This window comes from Mytilus edulis, chromosome 12, assembly GCF_963676685.1.
Source record: "Mytilus edulis chromosome 12, xbMytEdul2.2, whole genome shotgun sequence".
NCBI classification, from domain to species: Eukaryota; Metazoa; Mollusca; class Bivalvia; order Mytilida; family Mytilidae; genus Mytilus; species Mytilus edulis.
In genome coordinates, this window is record NC_092355.1 from 58,092,790 (window position 1) to 58,108,356 (window position 15,567).

The window sequence follows — 15,567 nt, forward strand, 5'->3', positions numbered from 1 at the left end:
TCTTTGTAATATTTTTGTCTCGTTTACATATCCCTCATCACATACATTTGATTTTATATATATAATTTTAGGAGAATATTGTTGGATACCACAGACACAGGAACACCTGATTACATCAAGAATTTACAGAATGTCCTATCACAACACAAATGTGGCATACAGGAAATAATTATAACTCATTGGCATGCTGACCATTGTGGTAGTGTTCCTGATGTATGTAACCAAGTCACAAAATGTAATTATTATACAAATGTTATATTTAATCTCTAAAAAAAGAAAATAATAAATATATAATACATGCCTTCTGAAGAGGTGGATTTAGAGGGTTTTCAGGTGGCAGCACCTTTTTCTGAGGCGAAAATTTGGTTATTTATATAGGGAATCACTGAATCATGACTGGAGCGCAACCTTACCTCTTTTATGAACATTTCTGGATCAGTTACGGTTCTGGGAAAGTGAAAAAAACAAGAACGATTTGAAGCAAGTAAGGATATCAAAGTAAAAATTAACTAGGTTAATTTACAGCTACAACAATGTACTAGTTGTCAGTCAGGATTAATCTTTGTTCAAATGTTTTTTGATTTACTGTTACATGCAGATACATTATTTTGGAGGTGTAGAGTTATATCCCTTTAAAAGACATAAAGATTTTATTTTTAACCAAAATGTAAATAAGAATGTCTTATTTTGACTACATTGCTCTAGTATACAGTCAGTGTATAATTGTCATTGCTATTTATAAAATGTATAATTCCATCAACCATGTTAACAATAAAAATGTCATATTAGTAGGTCATTTAAAAAAAAAAAAAACTCTTTTACATGCCTTTAGCAAGCAATTTTCAAGACTTTGCACAATTAATTATTATCTACATGTTTAATAGCTTTCCTTGCTGAGTTTTTGAGATAAAGGTGGATATTAAGGTGTTGTAAAAACAAATAACTTGTATATATAAGTTAATTTTGGTGGAGATCAAAGGAGATTATTCAAAGCTTGAAAATAAAATCATATCGTAGTTTACTTATGTAAGAGAAGGTCCGAGACCACAATTGTCGTCCTTTGATTTTCGTTGTTCACGAATATAGTCCCTAGTGTTGACAGTGGGTTACTTGCCAATGTTTTTTATACCCCTTCCAAATTTATTTCTCCATGTTTTATGCCTCAAATTGCAAGTAGGGAGGTGAAATTACACTGTAAAAAAATTTGGGTCCAGAATTTTAAAGGAAAGTAGTGATTTGGTCCAGCTGAAAAAGGTTAAAAATTAGCACTTTGGAAGCTGTCAAAAGATTTCAAGACGCCCTAAATATAAAATTGTCCATATTTTGAGTTAGAGCTGATGAAGTTTTCTATAATTTTGATATAATTTGTCCCAAAAGTAGTACAACACACTGTAAAAATTTAATTGAGAAAGCGCAGGTGGGATTTTTTATATTTCATTTATGTTCTAAAAGAAATGCACTACGAAATAATTGTGGTCTCTGACCAGAACATTACTTGTATCTTTAAGTAAATAAATATGTATAGGTATTTTGGAAAAGATGTTACAAAGTTGAAAAACGTGTGTCTAATCCATTTGTCCATTTTGAACAATATGAAATATGTTTAGACTAAACCAAACATTACCCCTGATTGACTACACTATACATGATCTTGTCCTTGAATGCATGCAATATTTACAGCAGGACTTGAAACACCACTCCATCCATCCACCCTATTATTGAGTAATATGTGTCTTTTTATTTTATATTCACAGCTCAAGAGACCATTGTATCAAAATTCCAAAGATTATCTCAACAGGATCTAGACATCTCTCCAGCAAAGTATACATTTGTGGAAAACAACACAGTGTTTAAAACAGAGGGGGCTACTTTAAGGTGTGTTGGTTGTGTGTTGAGGTATATAATAGAAAAAACAAAGGATATGAAGTATCTGTCATGTCTTGACACAAAATCAGTTCATACATAGCAAAAAAAAAATGAAAAGAAACAGCATTTTCATTGCTGTTCTTCATTTCAAAGTCACAGTGAGGCCATCATCTAGGAGTAAAACAACTCTCACCTCAATGCAAGTATATTGGTCATTGCTATACACGAAATGAGATGTGGGTTTAACGGTGCTGCAGCCAAATATCACAATTAAACCAACAAAGACCTCTCTACTTTAACATGCTACCTTCAACAATGATACTGATTCATGCTAGTGGCAGGTGTGTACGACTCAAACCTTATTTGTGACTTAATGATTGCTACTGATCTGCCAAAAGTTTGTGGTTCTTCATGGACTCTACTTCTTCCTCCACCAATGAAAACTGGCTCCTGTCCATAACATATAGCCAAAAGTGCTTGAAGTGCCAAAAAATCAATCAACAATCATACCTGTAGCCAGGGGGGGTTCGGAAGAACCCCCCCTTGAAAACAATTAATGACTGTTAAAGTCAACGTTCTGTTCGAATTGTGACTGTTAAAGTCGAGTTTTTGAGGCCAAATAACCCCCCTTTGGAAATTCCTGGCTACGACCCTGCCAATATTGAATAGGCAAGTGTCCGTACTATACATTTGTACAAACATGTAAAGATCTTAATCCCCATGGTCAAGAAATAAATGATGCTCAATTTAATTGGGATTACTATTATCTGCAAACAAAACACAGTTTAAGGTTAATAAAGCTTTAATTGGCCAATTACAAGTTGTTGAACGAAAAGGCTTGTTTTATTGTCATTTTGATCCTTTACTGCAAATGTAAAAAATAATTGTGAAAGTTAAAAAAAATAATATTACTCTTAGAATAGATATGAAGTTATCAATAATGCATGGATTTGTCATGTATATGCATTTCTTGATTTATGTCCATTCAACAGATTTGTTTTGTTTGCAAAGAAGTGTATTATATTAGAGAATGAATTATGATGATTTAAAACTGAAAGTTAATTTATGTATTTCAGAGCTATACATACACCAGGTCATACTGAAGAACACATGGCGCTGTACCTTGAGGAAGAGAATGCTGTGTTTTCTGGTGATACCATACTAGGGGAGACAACTGCAGTATGTATAATAACAATGAATGACAGGAGAATTGCATCTTGTTTAATTTATTTTCTAACAATAAAAGGGCCTATTTTCTTGAGAGTATGTATACTGTTAAGTTTAATATTTTGAAAAACAGATAACAGATGGTTTTAGTTGAATTATCTCTTATAAGGTTTTCCCTGGAATTATGTCTTTGTGAGTTAAAAACAACTGCCTATACTAGTTTTACGCAGAAGGTATCACCTGTAAAAGCATAAAGTCTATTTCATTTAGACCTGCATACTGTAATTATACACCCTTATAGACGAATTCTGCGTTATAATTTATCTATAGAGGAAAATAAAGCAACAATCAATATAGTGAAATTGATTGCCTTTCTCTGTTAGCCTCATGTGAATGAAATCAATTGAAAAGGTAAAACAATTTTATGTAACGTTGATACTATCGATATGCATCATATCAGATGCTGATAAGATAATGTTAAGGGTACCAGTATTTTATAATCAGAAATTAAGGTAGTTAAGGGTACCATGCACATTTGTCAGTCAAGTTTAGTAATTTCATTCAAATTGGAATAGCTTATGTATCTTCAAACTTTTTGGATATCAATCTTAGATTTTATGGATGAAATACTTGTAACTGAATTTATTTAAGTGTGAAATAAGTGAAGTTTGGAATGTCACATATTATACAAATAATTTTTGCCAACTTTTGAATCTTTGTTATCCAATAAATAGTAGAAGTACCTAGATTAACAAGAACCTAAATTAAATAAATATCTATTTATAGGTATTTGAAGATCTACAGACCTACATGGGATCTCTATCGAAAATACTTGAACTGAACCCATCAGTAATCTACCCTTCTCACGGTTCAGTGATCAATGATCCTACTGACAAATTAAAAGAATACATAGCTCACAGGATGAACAGAGAACAACAGATTTTACATTGTCTGAAAGAACTAAATCAACCAATGACAGCCGAGGAGTTAGTAGAGAAAATATACACGGTCAGTTTGATTTTTGGGTAAAGATTGCATGGTACTGACTTTATTTCTAAATCCTCCATGGTTTATCACTACTTTAGGAATCCACAAAATATAGTGCATTGATCATAACATTTTAATCATTGGATCATTGAACATTCCCAGAAATACATCATTGAAATATATATGCTTGGATATTCAAGTTGCAAAATGATGTAATACTTGTCAAGAAAACTACATAACTTGTGCAAGGTGCAGTATTAATCTAGTATCTGTTCAGACTTGCCAATTTTTGTGACTTTTGATCCAAATAACTCTATTTGTCTTAAAAATAATCTGTTGACAGTGTTCTCCCCAGGCCGTTTTAGCGTCGCGGTACATATAATTTTCACTGTGATGCTATAATAATTCCCCGCAACGCTATAATTATACCCGTGACGCTATAATTATTCCTGCGACGCTATAATTATTTTGAAGTTGCTATTTAACTTGTCCTCAATTTTGAACTTTCATCTATTATCGATTATGATCATAAAAATTATATCACCTGTAATTGTAATCCCTTTAAGTCGGACTTTAAAGGCAATTAAGAGATTAAATAGCCAGGTGTTAATTGCCCTGATGGTGATAACTGTTTTGATGCGAATATCCCAAGCTGACACTTGTGACATGACTAATACCACGTGTCTGCAATCACCAATTTCGACATGGAAAAATGCAATCACAAAAACAATTCGAAATCTGTGTTTTGTATTACGAAATTTCAAAGAGTAAAACGATTTATTTTTTTTGTTAAAAGGTCGTTTTCGGTTTTCAGCTAAAATAAGTTTTATACATACTTCTTTAAAAAGTGATCATGATTGGCTTAAGTTTATGTTTAATTCATTTAATGCATTAAAGGCGTCTTATTCATTCACAATCTCTAGTCAAACTGTTTATTCTCGGACTCATTTTCGTATATTTTTCTATGGCCGCCATTGCACATTTTTGTGTAAACTACGGATCGGAACCGGACCAGATACGACAAAAATCCGCATTTTCACGATAATGACAACAGAAGGACGGTAGACAGAAAAGATATACCAATAGAGAAAACTACGCATTAATAGACTATTTGTTAGATAACTTTGTTAAAAATACGTATCATTTTGATGTAAAGATAAGAAACAACAGGGACTAATTCATTCAGTGCCATGAAACAATGAATTTCATAAACATGATAAAAAAAAGTTTTTAAATTGATATTTTTTTTGCTACTTTATCTTAACTTAATATAATATAAAAAAATAGTTAATTTTGTGTACTAGATATTCAGTTTTGTATATATACAGGTTGCACTATAATGAACCATTCATTCATTTGACTTATTGTTGGGTAACTGAAAGCACATATTTATTTTTATTTGACACAAGAGCAAAAAAATAATTCTGTAACTATAAATGAATAAAGAAAACATAAACTGAAACAACTGTTTTTGTTGTTATAGTTTAATTGTATTCTCAGTTATCAATTGAACAATATAAACTAAAACATATAAAGGAAATAGAGCATCAACGCGACGCGACAAATGACATTAAAAAAAAATGCAGTTATTTTTTTACGCAAAATGTGATGCTATCCAAAATTTCTGGGGAGAACACTGTGTTGACTTTGAAAATAACATGAAAATAACAGAACTGGGTTTTTTTTTGTGTTTATTTTTGTCAATTCTCTTTTTAGCAGTATTTCAAATTCCGATCCTGGTCCGAGACCACCATTGTCGTCCCTTGATTTTCGTTGTTCACAAATATAGTCCCTAGTGTTGACAGTGGGTTACTTGCCATTAATTTTTATACCCCTTCCAAATTTATTTCTCCATGTTCACTGCCTCAAATTGCAAGAAGGGGGTTGAAATTACACTGTAAAAAAATTTGGGTCCAGAATTTTAAAGGAAAGTAGTGATTTGGTCCAGCTGAAAAAGGTTGAAAATGAGCACTTCGGAAGCTGTCAAAAGATTTCAAGACGCCCTAAACATAAAATTGGCCATATTTTGAGTTAGAGGCGATGAAGTTTTCTATAAATTTGATATAATTTGTCCCAAAAGTAGTACAACACACTGTAAAAGTTTCTTTGAGAAAGCGCAGGTGGGATTTTTTTTATTTTCATTTATGTTCTAAAAGAAATGCACTACGAATTAATTGTGTTCTCGGACCTAAGAGGTGAAATCTGTAAATATAGAATTTGTACTCTGGCAACTTCCCTAAATGATTTGATGGTGTCAACTTGTCAAATAGCATGAAACTAAAGGATTTAAACTTTTATTTTATAGAATTTCTGCCAAAACGACCAATTTTGACATTTTATGGTCAAAATAGGCATTTTATAACTTTTTCAATATTGATGCATAAATGGCATCCTGACTTTCTATCTGACAGGTTTTTATGTGTCAATATTTGTGTTTCTATGCCTTTACCTGCTTCTTTTACTTATTTATGAACTCTGAATCTACAGAAAAGAAGTTTATCTCAGATAAAATGTGCAAAATGTGTTGTATGAATGACCCTTGTCTAACGCCTTGTTTGGATGAAGGCAATAGTGGGGAGCTTGGTATATAAAATTTGATGTCCATATTAGAGACTTCACTAAATTTGTATCAAATGCACTTTACAATGTCTATTGTACCTGTTCCATTTCACATACTATATTTCTTTTCTTCTGTAGGATAGCAAGTGGTTTAAATATAAGCCTGTTGAGAATAAATTGCATGAAAGTTTTTCCCTAAAAAGGCAAAAATCTTTGTTTCAGCCCATACTGCTTGTAAGAAAAGTTATTTGCAAGAGTCTTTTTGTGCTCAGATTTGTTGTATCATGTCACATGAGTATAGAAATGATAAAAAAGACACACATTTTTATTTTTTATAGCCTCAATATGCATTTTTAAATGTAAATATGTGGCACGGCCTTAATTGACCCTAAATTTTTTCCAGTCTTACTTGGCCTAAGACCCTTTTAAACTAATATGATATGTTATTTGTAACTTTTCTTTCCATTTAAAGTACTTTAAATACATATGTAAGGATTATTTATAACCAAAAAGCTTCACAAATTTAAAATTGCTGGAAAATATTACATCTTCATGTAAGGCTCCACTTCATTGAAAAACCTGAATTTTTAGGCGCAGGCTCATATAAATTTGACTTATGAATAATTATGCCAAGTCTGATAAATCAAATGAGTACTCTATTGCTTTTAGTACATGATAAGTTATATATTAAGGCATTTAACAAGTATTTTTTTGCAATATTTAAATTTTTAAAGCCCCAAATGTTGATAGTTGAAATTTTTCAATTTTAACGTCAAAATTTTACACGCAAAGATGAGTATAGAACTAAACTTAATGTCTATAATATACATCCTATTGTCATGAAACTTTGTAAGTAGTGTTATAATACATTAAGCTTTGTTCATACCAAGTTTTTTTAAGATTTGTCTACTCTTTCTACCCTATTAGGTCCGAGACCACCATTGTCGTCCCTTGATTTTCGTTGTTCACAAATATAGTCCCTAGTGTTGACAGTGGGTTACTTGCCATTAATTTTTATACCCCTTCCAAATTTATTTCTCCATGTTCACTGCCTCAAATTGCAAGAAGGGGGTTGAAATTACACTGTAAAAAAATTTGGGTCCAGAATTTTAAAGGAAAGTAGTGATTTGGTCCAGCTGAAAAAGGTTGAAAATGAGCACTTCGGAAGCTGTCAAAAGATTTCAAGACGCCCTAAACATAAAATTGGCCATATTTTGAGTTAGAGGCGATGAAGTTTTCTATAAATTTGATATAATTTGTCCCAAAAGTAGTACAACACACTGTAAAAGTTTCTTTGAGAAAGCGCAGGTGGGATTTTTTTTATTTTCATTTATGTTCTAAAAGAAATGCACTACGAATTAATTGTGTTCTCGGACCTCCTGGGCCTGTATTGATAATATTGAGAAAAAATATTTAATTACATTATTGTTGTTAAATCTTTACTTTAAACTAATGTTTACAATATTTAATGAGTAAGCATTTAAAGAATAAACAGGTTTTTGGACACCCAAATTGAGAGATAAAATTGAGAATGGAAATGGGGAATGTGTCAAAGAGACAACAACCCGACCAAATAAAAAACAACAGCAGAGGGTCACCAACCGGTCTTCAATGTAGCGAGAAATTCCCGCACCCGGAGAGAGATGTCTGCTTTTAGGGGCCAGCTGAAGGATGCCTCCGGGTACGGGAATTTCTCAATGCATTGAAAACCTGTTGGTGACCTTCTGCTGTTGTCTTCTCTATGGTCGGGTTGATGTCACATTCCCCATTTCCATTCTCAATTTTATTCAACTTTCTTTTAAGTTATTTTTGTGGTTTTACTTTTTTTTTTATATATATTATAAAGAATGATCATGGACTATATGTATACTGCAAAATAGCTTTACCCTTCAGTCACAGAAGTGCTTTCGCCAAATTTAGATGTGGTGTTGCTCCCCATAGAATTGAAACAGGGAGATATGAAAATATTGTTTTATAAAATAGAGTGTGCCATATATGTGACGTTTTTATTGAAGATGAAGCGCATGTTTTATTAAGATGTCCTCTTTATGACGATTTTAGAAACCATTTATATTATGTTGCTGAAACTTTTAATGATAATTTTAATACTTTAGATGATAATCAAAAGTTAGTGTTTTTATTCTCAGATGTAAATATAATAAGTGTGTTTGCCAAAACCTGTCATTTGATTTTAAAAAGACGTAGAAATTTTATATATTGTAAATAGTATTTATTTCATATTGTGTTTTATATCTATGCATTTTAATAGTCTCTTATAATTCTGTATAGAATGGCTCTCATTTTATCTAGTGTTATTTTACAATGTATAAAGATTGATTGTACTTGTTGAGAGATGAGACTTTAATAAAACATTGAATTGAATTGAATTGTATAACCCTAACCCTATACATCATCAGGTCGAAGATTACAGAAAAACTTACCTACAGTATTAAAATTGATGTTGTCACTGTTTATTTCCATTTTACAATAAATACCACTTTCTCTAACCTGAATAATTCAGCTTCTCCTTGTGATTGATTCACTCATCCACAAGGGCCTGAACTCTTGACATGATAGTCTAGGATTTGATTGGTGCTCTCTGGGATTCAATCGACTGATAGCCTTATGTTATTAAGTTGGCTGAAACCAGAGCATGATTATTTCACAATTTTTCAATGACTAAGGCGTCAGGCATTAATTGTCATCGTAGAGTACCAGAATAAATAGACTGAATTATTTGGGTTACTTTCTGTTTACTGAACATTTCTAGTAAAAATGGCAATGTGCTTTTGTAAGAGTGTAAGAATATATTTTCTTTGCACTACCATAAGAATAAAACCTGGAACATTTTACCACCATTCCTACATTGTTATTCATCACACTGCATTTCTTAAGTACTGTTAGTGTCAAATTCAGTAAAACATTTCTGATTAAATTTATTATACACAACATATTATTGATTAATACTTACATGGCCACCTGGCCTCACGGTCATAAAACTTTTCGAGCATGATTTTTGTACTCAACTCGAAAATCAACCAATCAAATTGCTGGATTTCATGTTTCTAGCATGATTTTTGTGCTCCGAGCACTGAGCAAAGTTTTATGCCTTCAAGGCCTGGTATCCACCCTCTTTGTGTATAATTCTATTTTTTTAACTATAGGATTTAAATCCAATGTTAAAGATGGCAGCAGCCAATAATGTTGTTCATCATCTGGAAAAGCTGGTTAAGGATGGATTTGCAGGTACAGTAAAAGTTAAATTATCAAATTAAGTACATGTGGACCTTGAAAAGTGAAAATCAGTTTGGCTCATTGTTGATGGCCATACAGTGACCTATAGTCTGCTTTATACATTCTAGTAAATTTGGTCTCTTTATGGATAGATGTCTTAACAAACCACTTCATCTTACTTTACATAAATATTATTTGAGGTCTCAAGTCATCTAAAGTCACTTGAAAGTTGAAAGTTATGTCATGTTTCCTTATTTCAATTTTGTACTTACCACACTATTATCAGTATGTAAATGTGAAAAAAAGTTATTAGCATATTCAAGGATTTGTATAGTAAGACAAATCCTTGGCATATTGAAAATATGGAAAGAGAAAAAATATGTAATTATAAATTGTCCATTTTTTTTTTTAAATAATGATAAAAAAGATAAGTAAGTATTAAATAAACAGGTTTTGGAGATGTCTGCCATCAACTTTCTCTTTAGTTACTTCTACTTTCAGTGTTAATTTTTAAAAACACATTGCACTTAGTAATTTAATGTTTTATCAATGTATATGTAGGATACTTTAGGCTTCTTTCAGTATAATAGATAGAGACATTAGAAAAAACACTTTTTTCATTTAATTCCATTGAAATTGTAATGTACATAATATAATTACAGACAAAATTGAAGAAGAGGATACCAGATGGCTTCTGAAGAAAACAGGGAACTTATAAAACTGATCTGGTACTCTAAAATTAGCAGGGAACCTGTAAAATTGATCTGGTACATCCTGATTGATGTTTTGGTGCCATTTTTGTTACTTTAAATGTATTGAAAAATATACCAAAGTATTTGTTAACTATAGCGTTTTGAGTGATGAATTGAAATTCAGTTGTTGACATGTTATGGTTGTATCCTGAGCACTCATCTGTAGAACAGAAAGGTTTGACCTGTATTTTGATATTAAGATTACAGATTTAGTTTACTGTGGATTCATTTTTTTTGGGGGGGGGGGGGGGGGGGTACCAATTTTTAGTGGATTAAGAAAAAATGTATTTTTTGTATTTTTGGTTCAGTGGTTAAACAAGAGTCTTTACCATACAAAAACAATGAAAAATGTGTACTTCTTTGAAGATATAAATTTATGGTATCATTTGTACCCATGGAATCTTTGTAAATTATTATTCAATAAACAATTCTGAATCCATAGTATATGGTTAATGATATGTTACATTGGCCAGTGGCAAAATTTTTCATTTATTTCTGCTATCTATTTTAAGATGCATTTGAAATTATAGGTTGAAATTAAGATTTTTCTGTGTATGGTCGAATTTATGTTTTAATCTCAGTTTTTTTTTATGGATAAGGGTATGCTTGATTTTTGGACAAAATCATTATAAGATTCAAGTCTGTGATTAAATTTTTTAAAATATGATTTTTTATTTTTTATTCATATTCAGTTTAAATGTATAAAATAAAGAGGGTAGTAGTTTGAATTAAAAAAAAAGTTTTATAAGAAAATGAATAGAGAGAAGACCTTTATAGAAATTTATAGAAATATATATAATCAGCAACAGTGTATGATTAATTTTTTAAGAAAAAAATAAGAATAAACTAAATGAATCGTAGTAAAGATGTTGAAAATATTGACTTAAAGAGTTGTAAGTTTTTCTCAAACAACCATTCTTAGGTTAACAATTCTAAGTTTGGACTGTAATAATGGCAATAACTGTATTCTTATGCTTTCTGAGTAAAAAAATTGTGGGGCCATTATTGTATAGTTCCTGTGTGAAACAATTTTTTTTTTTAACATTTTTTTTTTTTTTATTTTTTACTCAATGTATAGAATAGTTTAAACACAAATCTCTTACTTTACATTCAGAAATTATTGCCTACATTTATAATTGCGATGTTTGAAGACGAAGCTAAAATGTGAGATAAATTTTTGTAATTTCAGATTTTCTTTAATTTATCCAGATATGAGAAATACGTATCAGATATCAGAATATGGTCTTTATTTAGTGTAATACGCACCAGGCCACATTTTTCGCATAAAAAAACTCGCAATTATTTGGGAATTAACAGTATTTTATGGAGAGAGAAAAAAACAAAAATCTGAAAATGGTCTCATAACTTATTATTAACAATAGTATTAAAATATAGTGTTTTAACCAAAGCATTTGATATTATTTTGTGAACCATTGTGATTTAACAAATGCATTTGATAGTATTTTGTTAACAATAGTATTTGAATATAGTGTTTTAACCAAAGCATTGATATTTTTTTGTTAACCATTGTGTTTATGAATTGTTATATTTTATCTAACCATGTACATGTTATACACATATGCATATTGTTTAATAACCACATTTTTATTATGCTGAACATGCAGTGAATCTGTCTTGAAACTCCTGACAGACCTCTGTCTTTTGAACCACTGTTTCAGAGTAGCAACTTTTCAATACCTATATGGGTAGACTAGTATTTTCAAAGATCATTATCTCCCTTCATTAAGAACTTAAATTATCTCCCCTTATTAAGAATTTCAGAGATCAGCTGTCTTGATTTGCAGAAGAAGTGGACTCTCAGGAGAAAATAAAATGTATTTTTTGCAAGGGTATTCATATTTGTTAAGGTTCGAAAATAAATCTTGAAACTTTTCATTTGTCATTGAAAGGACCAAATAAATGTGAACACTCCTCTTGTTATATGTATATTATTAAGTATTATATTAATCAAGATTGTTATTGTTATGCCTTTAAGTGGTTTGATGTGTATGTCCTATAGTTATCAAAATTTGATGAAAATCACTTTGTTACATTTTGTTAAATGATATAAATTTCGAATAAAAACATGTTTAAAACATTTGTAAAATATTGTTATATAAAGATAATATAGTTGACTTTGGTACAGTGTTATAAACTGACCTGGCCATTTGACCTAATGCCATCACTTGGTGTCGATTGACCTCTGTTTGTCATCTTAATTTGTTTATGCCTTACTGGAGCAGAGGGGGCAGAGTGTTATCTTTGTCATTACTGTCATATTACCACAAGACGCAAGATCAGAATTGGGTGTTGTCACTTTTACTGTTCATGAGTTTTGCCCCTTTATAAACATAAAATTTGCTGAATTTTTCGTTTCTGTTTTCAAACTTTAGTTTGCCTCAAACAAATTTTATAAAACCTATTCACAATACTTATCACACAAGACACAGATGAAGACTGAAATTGGGTGGTGTCACTTTTACTGTTTATGAGTTATGACCCTTTGTAAACATAAAAAGTGTTGATTTTCAGTTCTTTAACTTTATTTTGCCTCATTTAAATATCATTAAACATGTTCACAATGCTTAGTACATTTTGTACCATAAAATATCAATCAAGTTTGAAATTGGGTGGCATTACTTTTAATGTTCTTGAGTTAATATGCTCGTTTCTAAATGTCAAAATTGTTTAATCTGTTGTTTCCATTCTCTAACTTTAGTTTGCCTCATACCCAATGCTTATACAGTAGATTCCGGTTATTTGCATAGCCTATTTGTCAGACAAAATTATGCAATAAAGCGGAGTATGCTTATATCCGAAATGCCAAATGACAGAGTCAAAATTTAACAGATCAGTAAAAAAAGAAATCCCTGAAGAAAGATGAACGTCTGTAATCCACATACAATATACTGAATGTTGATTTATTCTAATAAAAATTTTATGTCTACTCTAGTGTCATATGTGTTATTTTATTTTGTTTCTTTAAATAAAGATTATAAACACATTTAGTTTTAGTTTATTTGCATTCAGACTTTCCTTTACCTGGGATACGAAAATAAACTGTTCTAAAAATAGATTTGTTTCTATGACCCATATGTACAATGTACATTGTTAGGCTTTGATTAAAATAAACTTTTAAACAATATTTCACAGTTTATAATAATTTTAACAATAGATGTGTAATGAATTGCTGTTGATATGCAGTTGGGCACTGAAGTAACAACTTGTTAGTTTCGTATATGCAAAGCAGTAATGGTGGGGCCCTGTACGGGTTAATTGCTGGACACAAGTGTTGAAAGTGAGAAAATATAATAATTAAAAGTAAATGCTCTTTTCATAAAATATTAAAAACAAATGATAGATGTATAAAATTCTTTAACCATATGTAAATGCCCTATAATATTAACATTAATACAGATCACCCCAAGCCCAATAGAGTTCACATTGGTTATGATCGATAATTAGCAGGAGTTTTTGTTTTAAAAATTAACCCCAAATGTAATCTATGGACAATTGTTTAAATCCAATCAATTATTAACACCCTTTGAAGTAGAATGGTCAGTGTTTTTACAACAATTATCTGTTTGACATTTTTATGACCTCGAGGCTTAAAATAGAACATGGGAAACTTTACCTGTGTAGACATCGAGGTTTATTTTTAAATCAAATTCCATAATATAAACACGAAAGAAACTGTTTTAAAACTTTATTTCAATAACACAAAAGTAAATATGAAATAATAACGAAAATAAGGATGCATTCAAGAAAAATATACTTACCAAATGACCGTTTCCGGTCAAAAATCTCGTCAGTTTTAACTAAGCATATCTAGACGGCAATAATTTTCTATGCAATAAACCGAAAGGCCACTTGTAGAGCTATGCATATAACCGGACAATTTATCATTAGATGAATGGGAAATGGTTTTGTGCAGGAGAAAACTATGCAATTAACCGAATTATGCTATTAAGCGGTATGCAATTAAGTGGAATCGACTGTAATTACAAAATGGTCTTAATAATGTGTACGAGGCCTGCAACTGTATTTCAAAGTTGACTCATGCATATTTACAAACAGGGATATTTGTGACCCATAGACACATTATTTTTATGCCCCACCTACGATAGTAGAGGGGCATTATGTTTTCTGGTCTGTGCGTCCGTTCGTCTGTTCGTTCGTCGTACTGTCCGTCCGTCCGTCTGTCCGTCCGTTCGTCCCACTTCAGGTTAAAGTTTTTGGTCAAGGTAGTTTTTGATGAAGCGGAAGTCCAATCAACTTGAAACTTAATACAAATGTTCATTATGATATGATCTTTCTTATTTTAAAACAAAATTAAACTTTTAACCCCATTTTCATGGTCCACTGAACATAGATATTAAAAGTGCGAGTCTCAGGTTAAAGTTTTTGGTCAAGGTAGTTTTTGATGAAGCTGAAGTCCAATCAACTTGAAACTTAGTACACATGTTCGCTTTTGGTTGATCTTTTTACTTTTCAGGCCAAATTAGATTTTTTACCCAATTTCACGGTCCATTGAACATGGAAAATGATAATGCGAGTGGGGCATCCGTGTACTTTGGACACATTCTTGTTAAAATCTTCTTTGAAATTTGGAGTTATCTTTCTTTGTCCAAAATGGTAGTTGAATCAACTACAACCAATGCTTTATACAATGCAATATTCAATTTTACTTCCCACTGATAAATTGAAAGCAATATTTACCATTCGGTGCTTACAAGCACTTTGATTACCATTCTAGGGTTATGCCCCTTTACAAATGGAAAAATTGCTGAAATTTTCGTTTCTATTTTCTGACTTTAGTTTGTCTCAACTAAATTAAATGAAAAAGAAATTGCTTATTACTACAAAACTCTGTTGAAGTTCTTGAGTTATGTCCCTTTATAACTTTATACGCTAGCGGGGGCATCATCCGTGTCCCTATGTGCATATTTCCAATTTTCTTCTCTTTAACTAATGGTCCAATTGTTACCAAACCCCACCTAAA

At 31.1% G+C, this 15,567-nt stretch overlaps 1 protein-coding gene across 2 annotated transcripts in view; it reads left to right on the forward strand.

The window, feature by feature from the left end:
• Positions 1-15,567, forward strand: part of LOC139499581 (endoribonuclease LACTB2-like) — a 273,549-nt gene that overhangs the window by 2,764 nt on the left and 255,218 nt on the right. The window contains exons 2-7 of one of the 2 annotated variants that reach the window (XM_071288325.1): positions 72-235; positions 1,755-1,875; positions 2,943-3,045; positions 3,820-4,041; positions 9,744-9,825; positions 10,476-12,672. In XM_071288325.1, the coding sequence (XP_071144426.1) occupies positions 72-235; positions 1,755-1,875; positions 2,943-3,045; positions 3,820-4,041; positions 9,744-9,825; positions 10,476-10,531 (748 nt within the window). In that variant the 3' untranslated portion in view covers positions 10,532-12,672. Of the gene's footprint in view, positions 1-71; positions 236-1,754; positions 1,876-2,942; positions 3,046-3,819; positions 4,042-9,743; positions 9,861-10,475; positions 12,673-15,567 lie in introns of those variants that run through there. The other variant, XM_071288326.1, reaches the window with a different exon arrangement.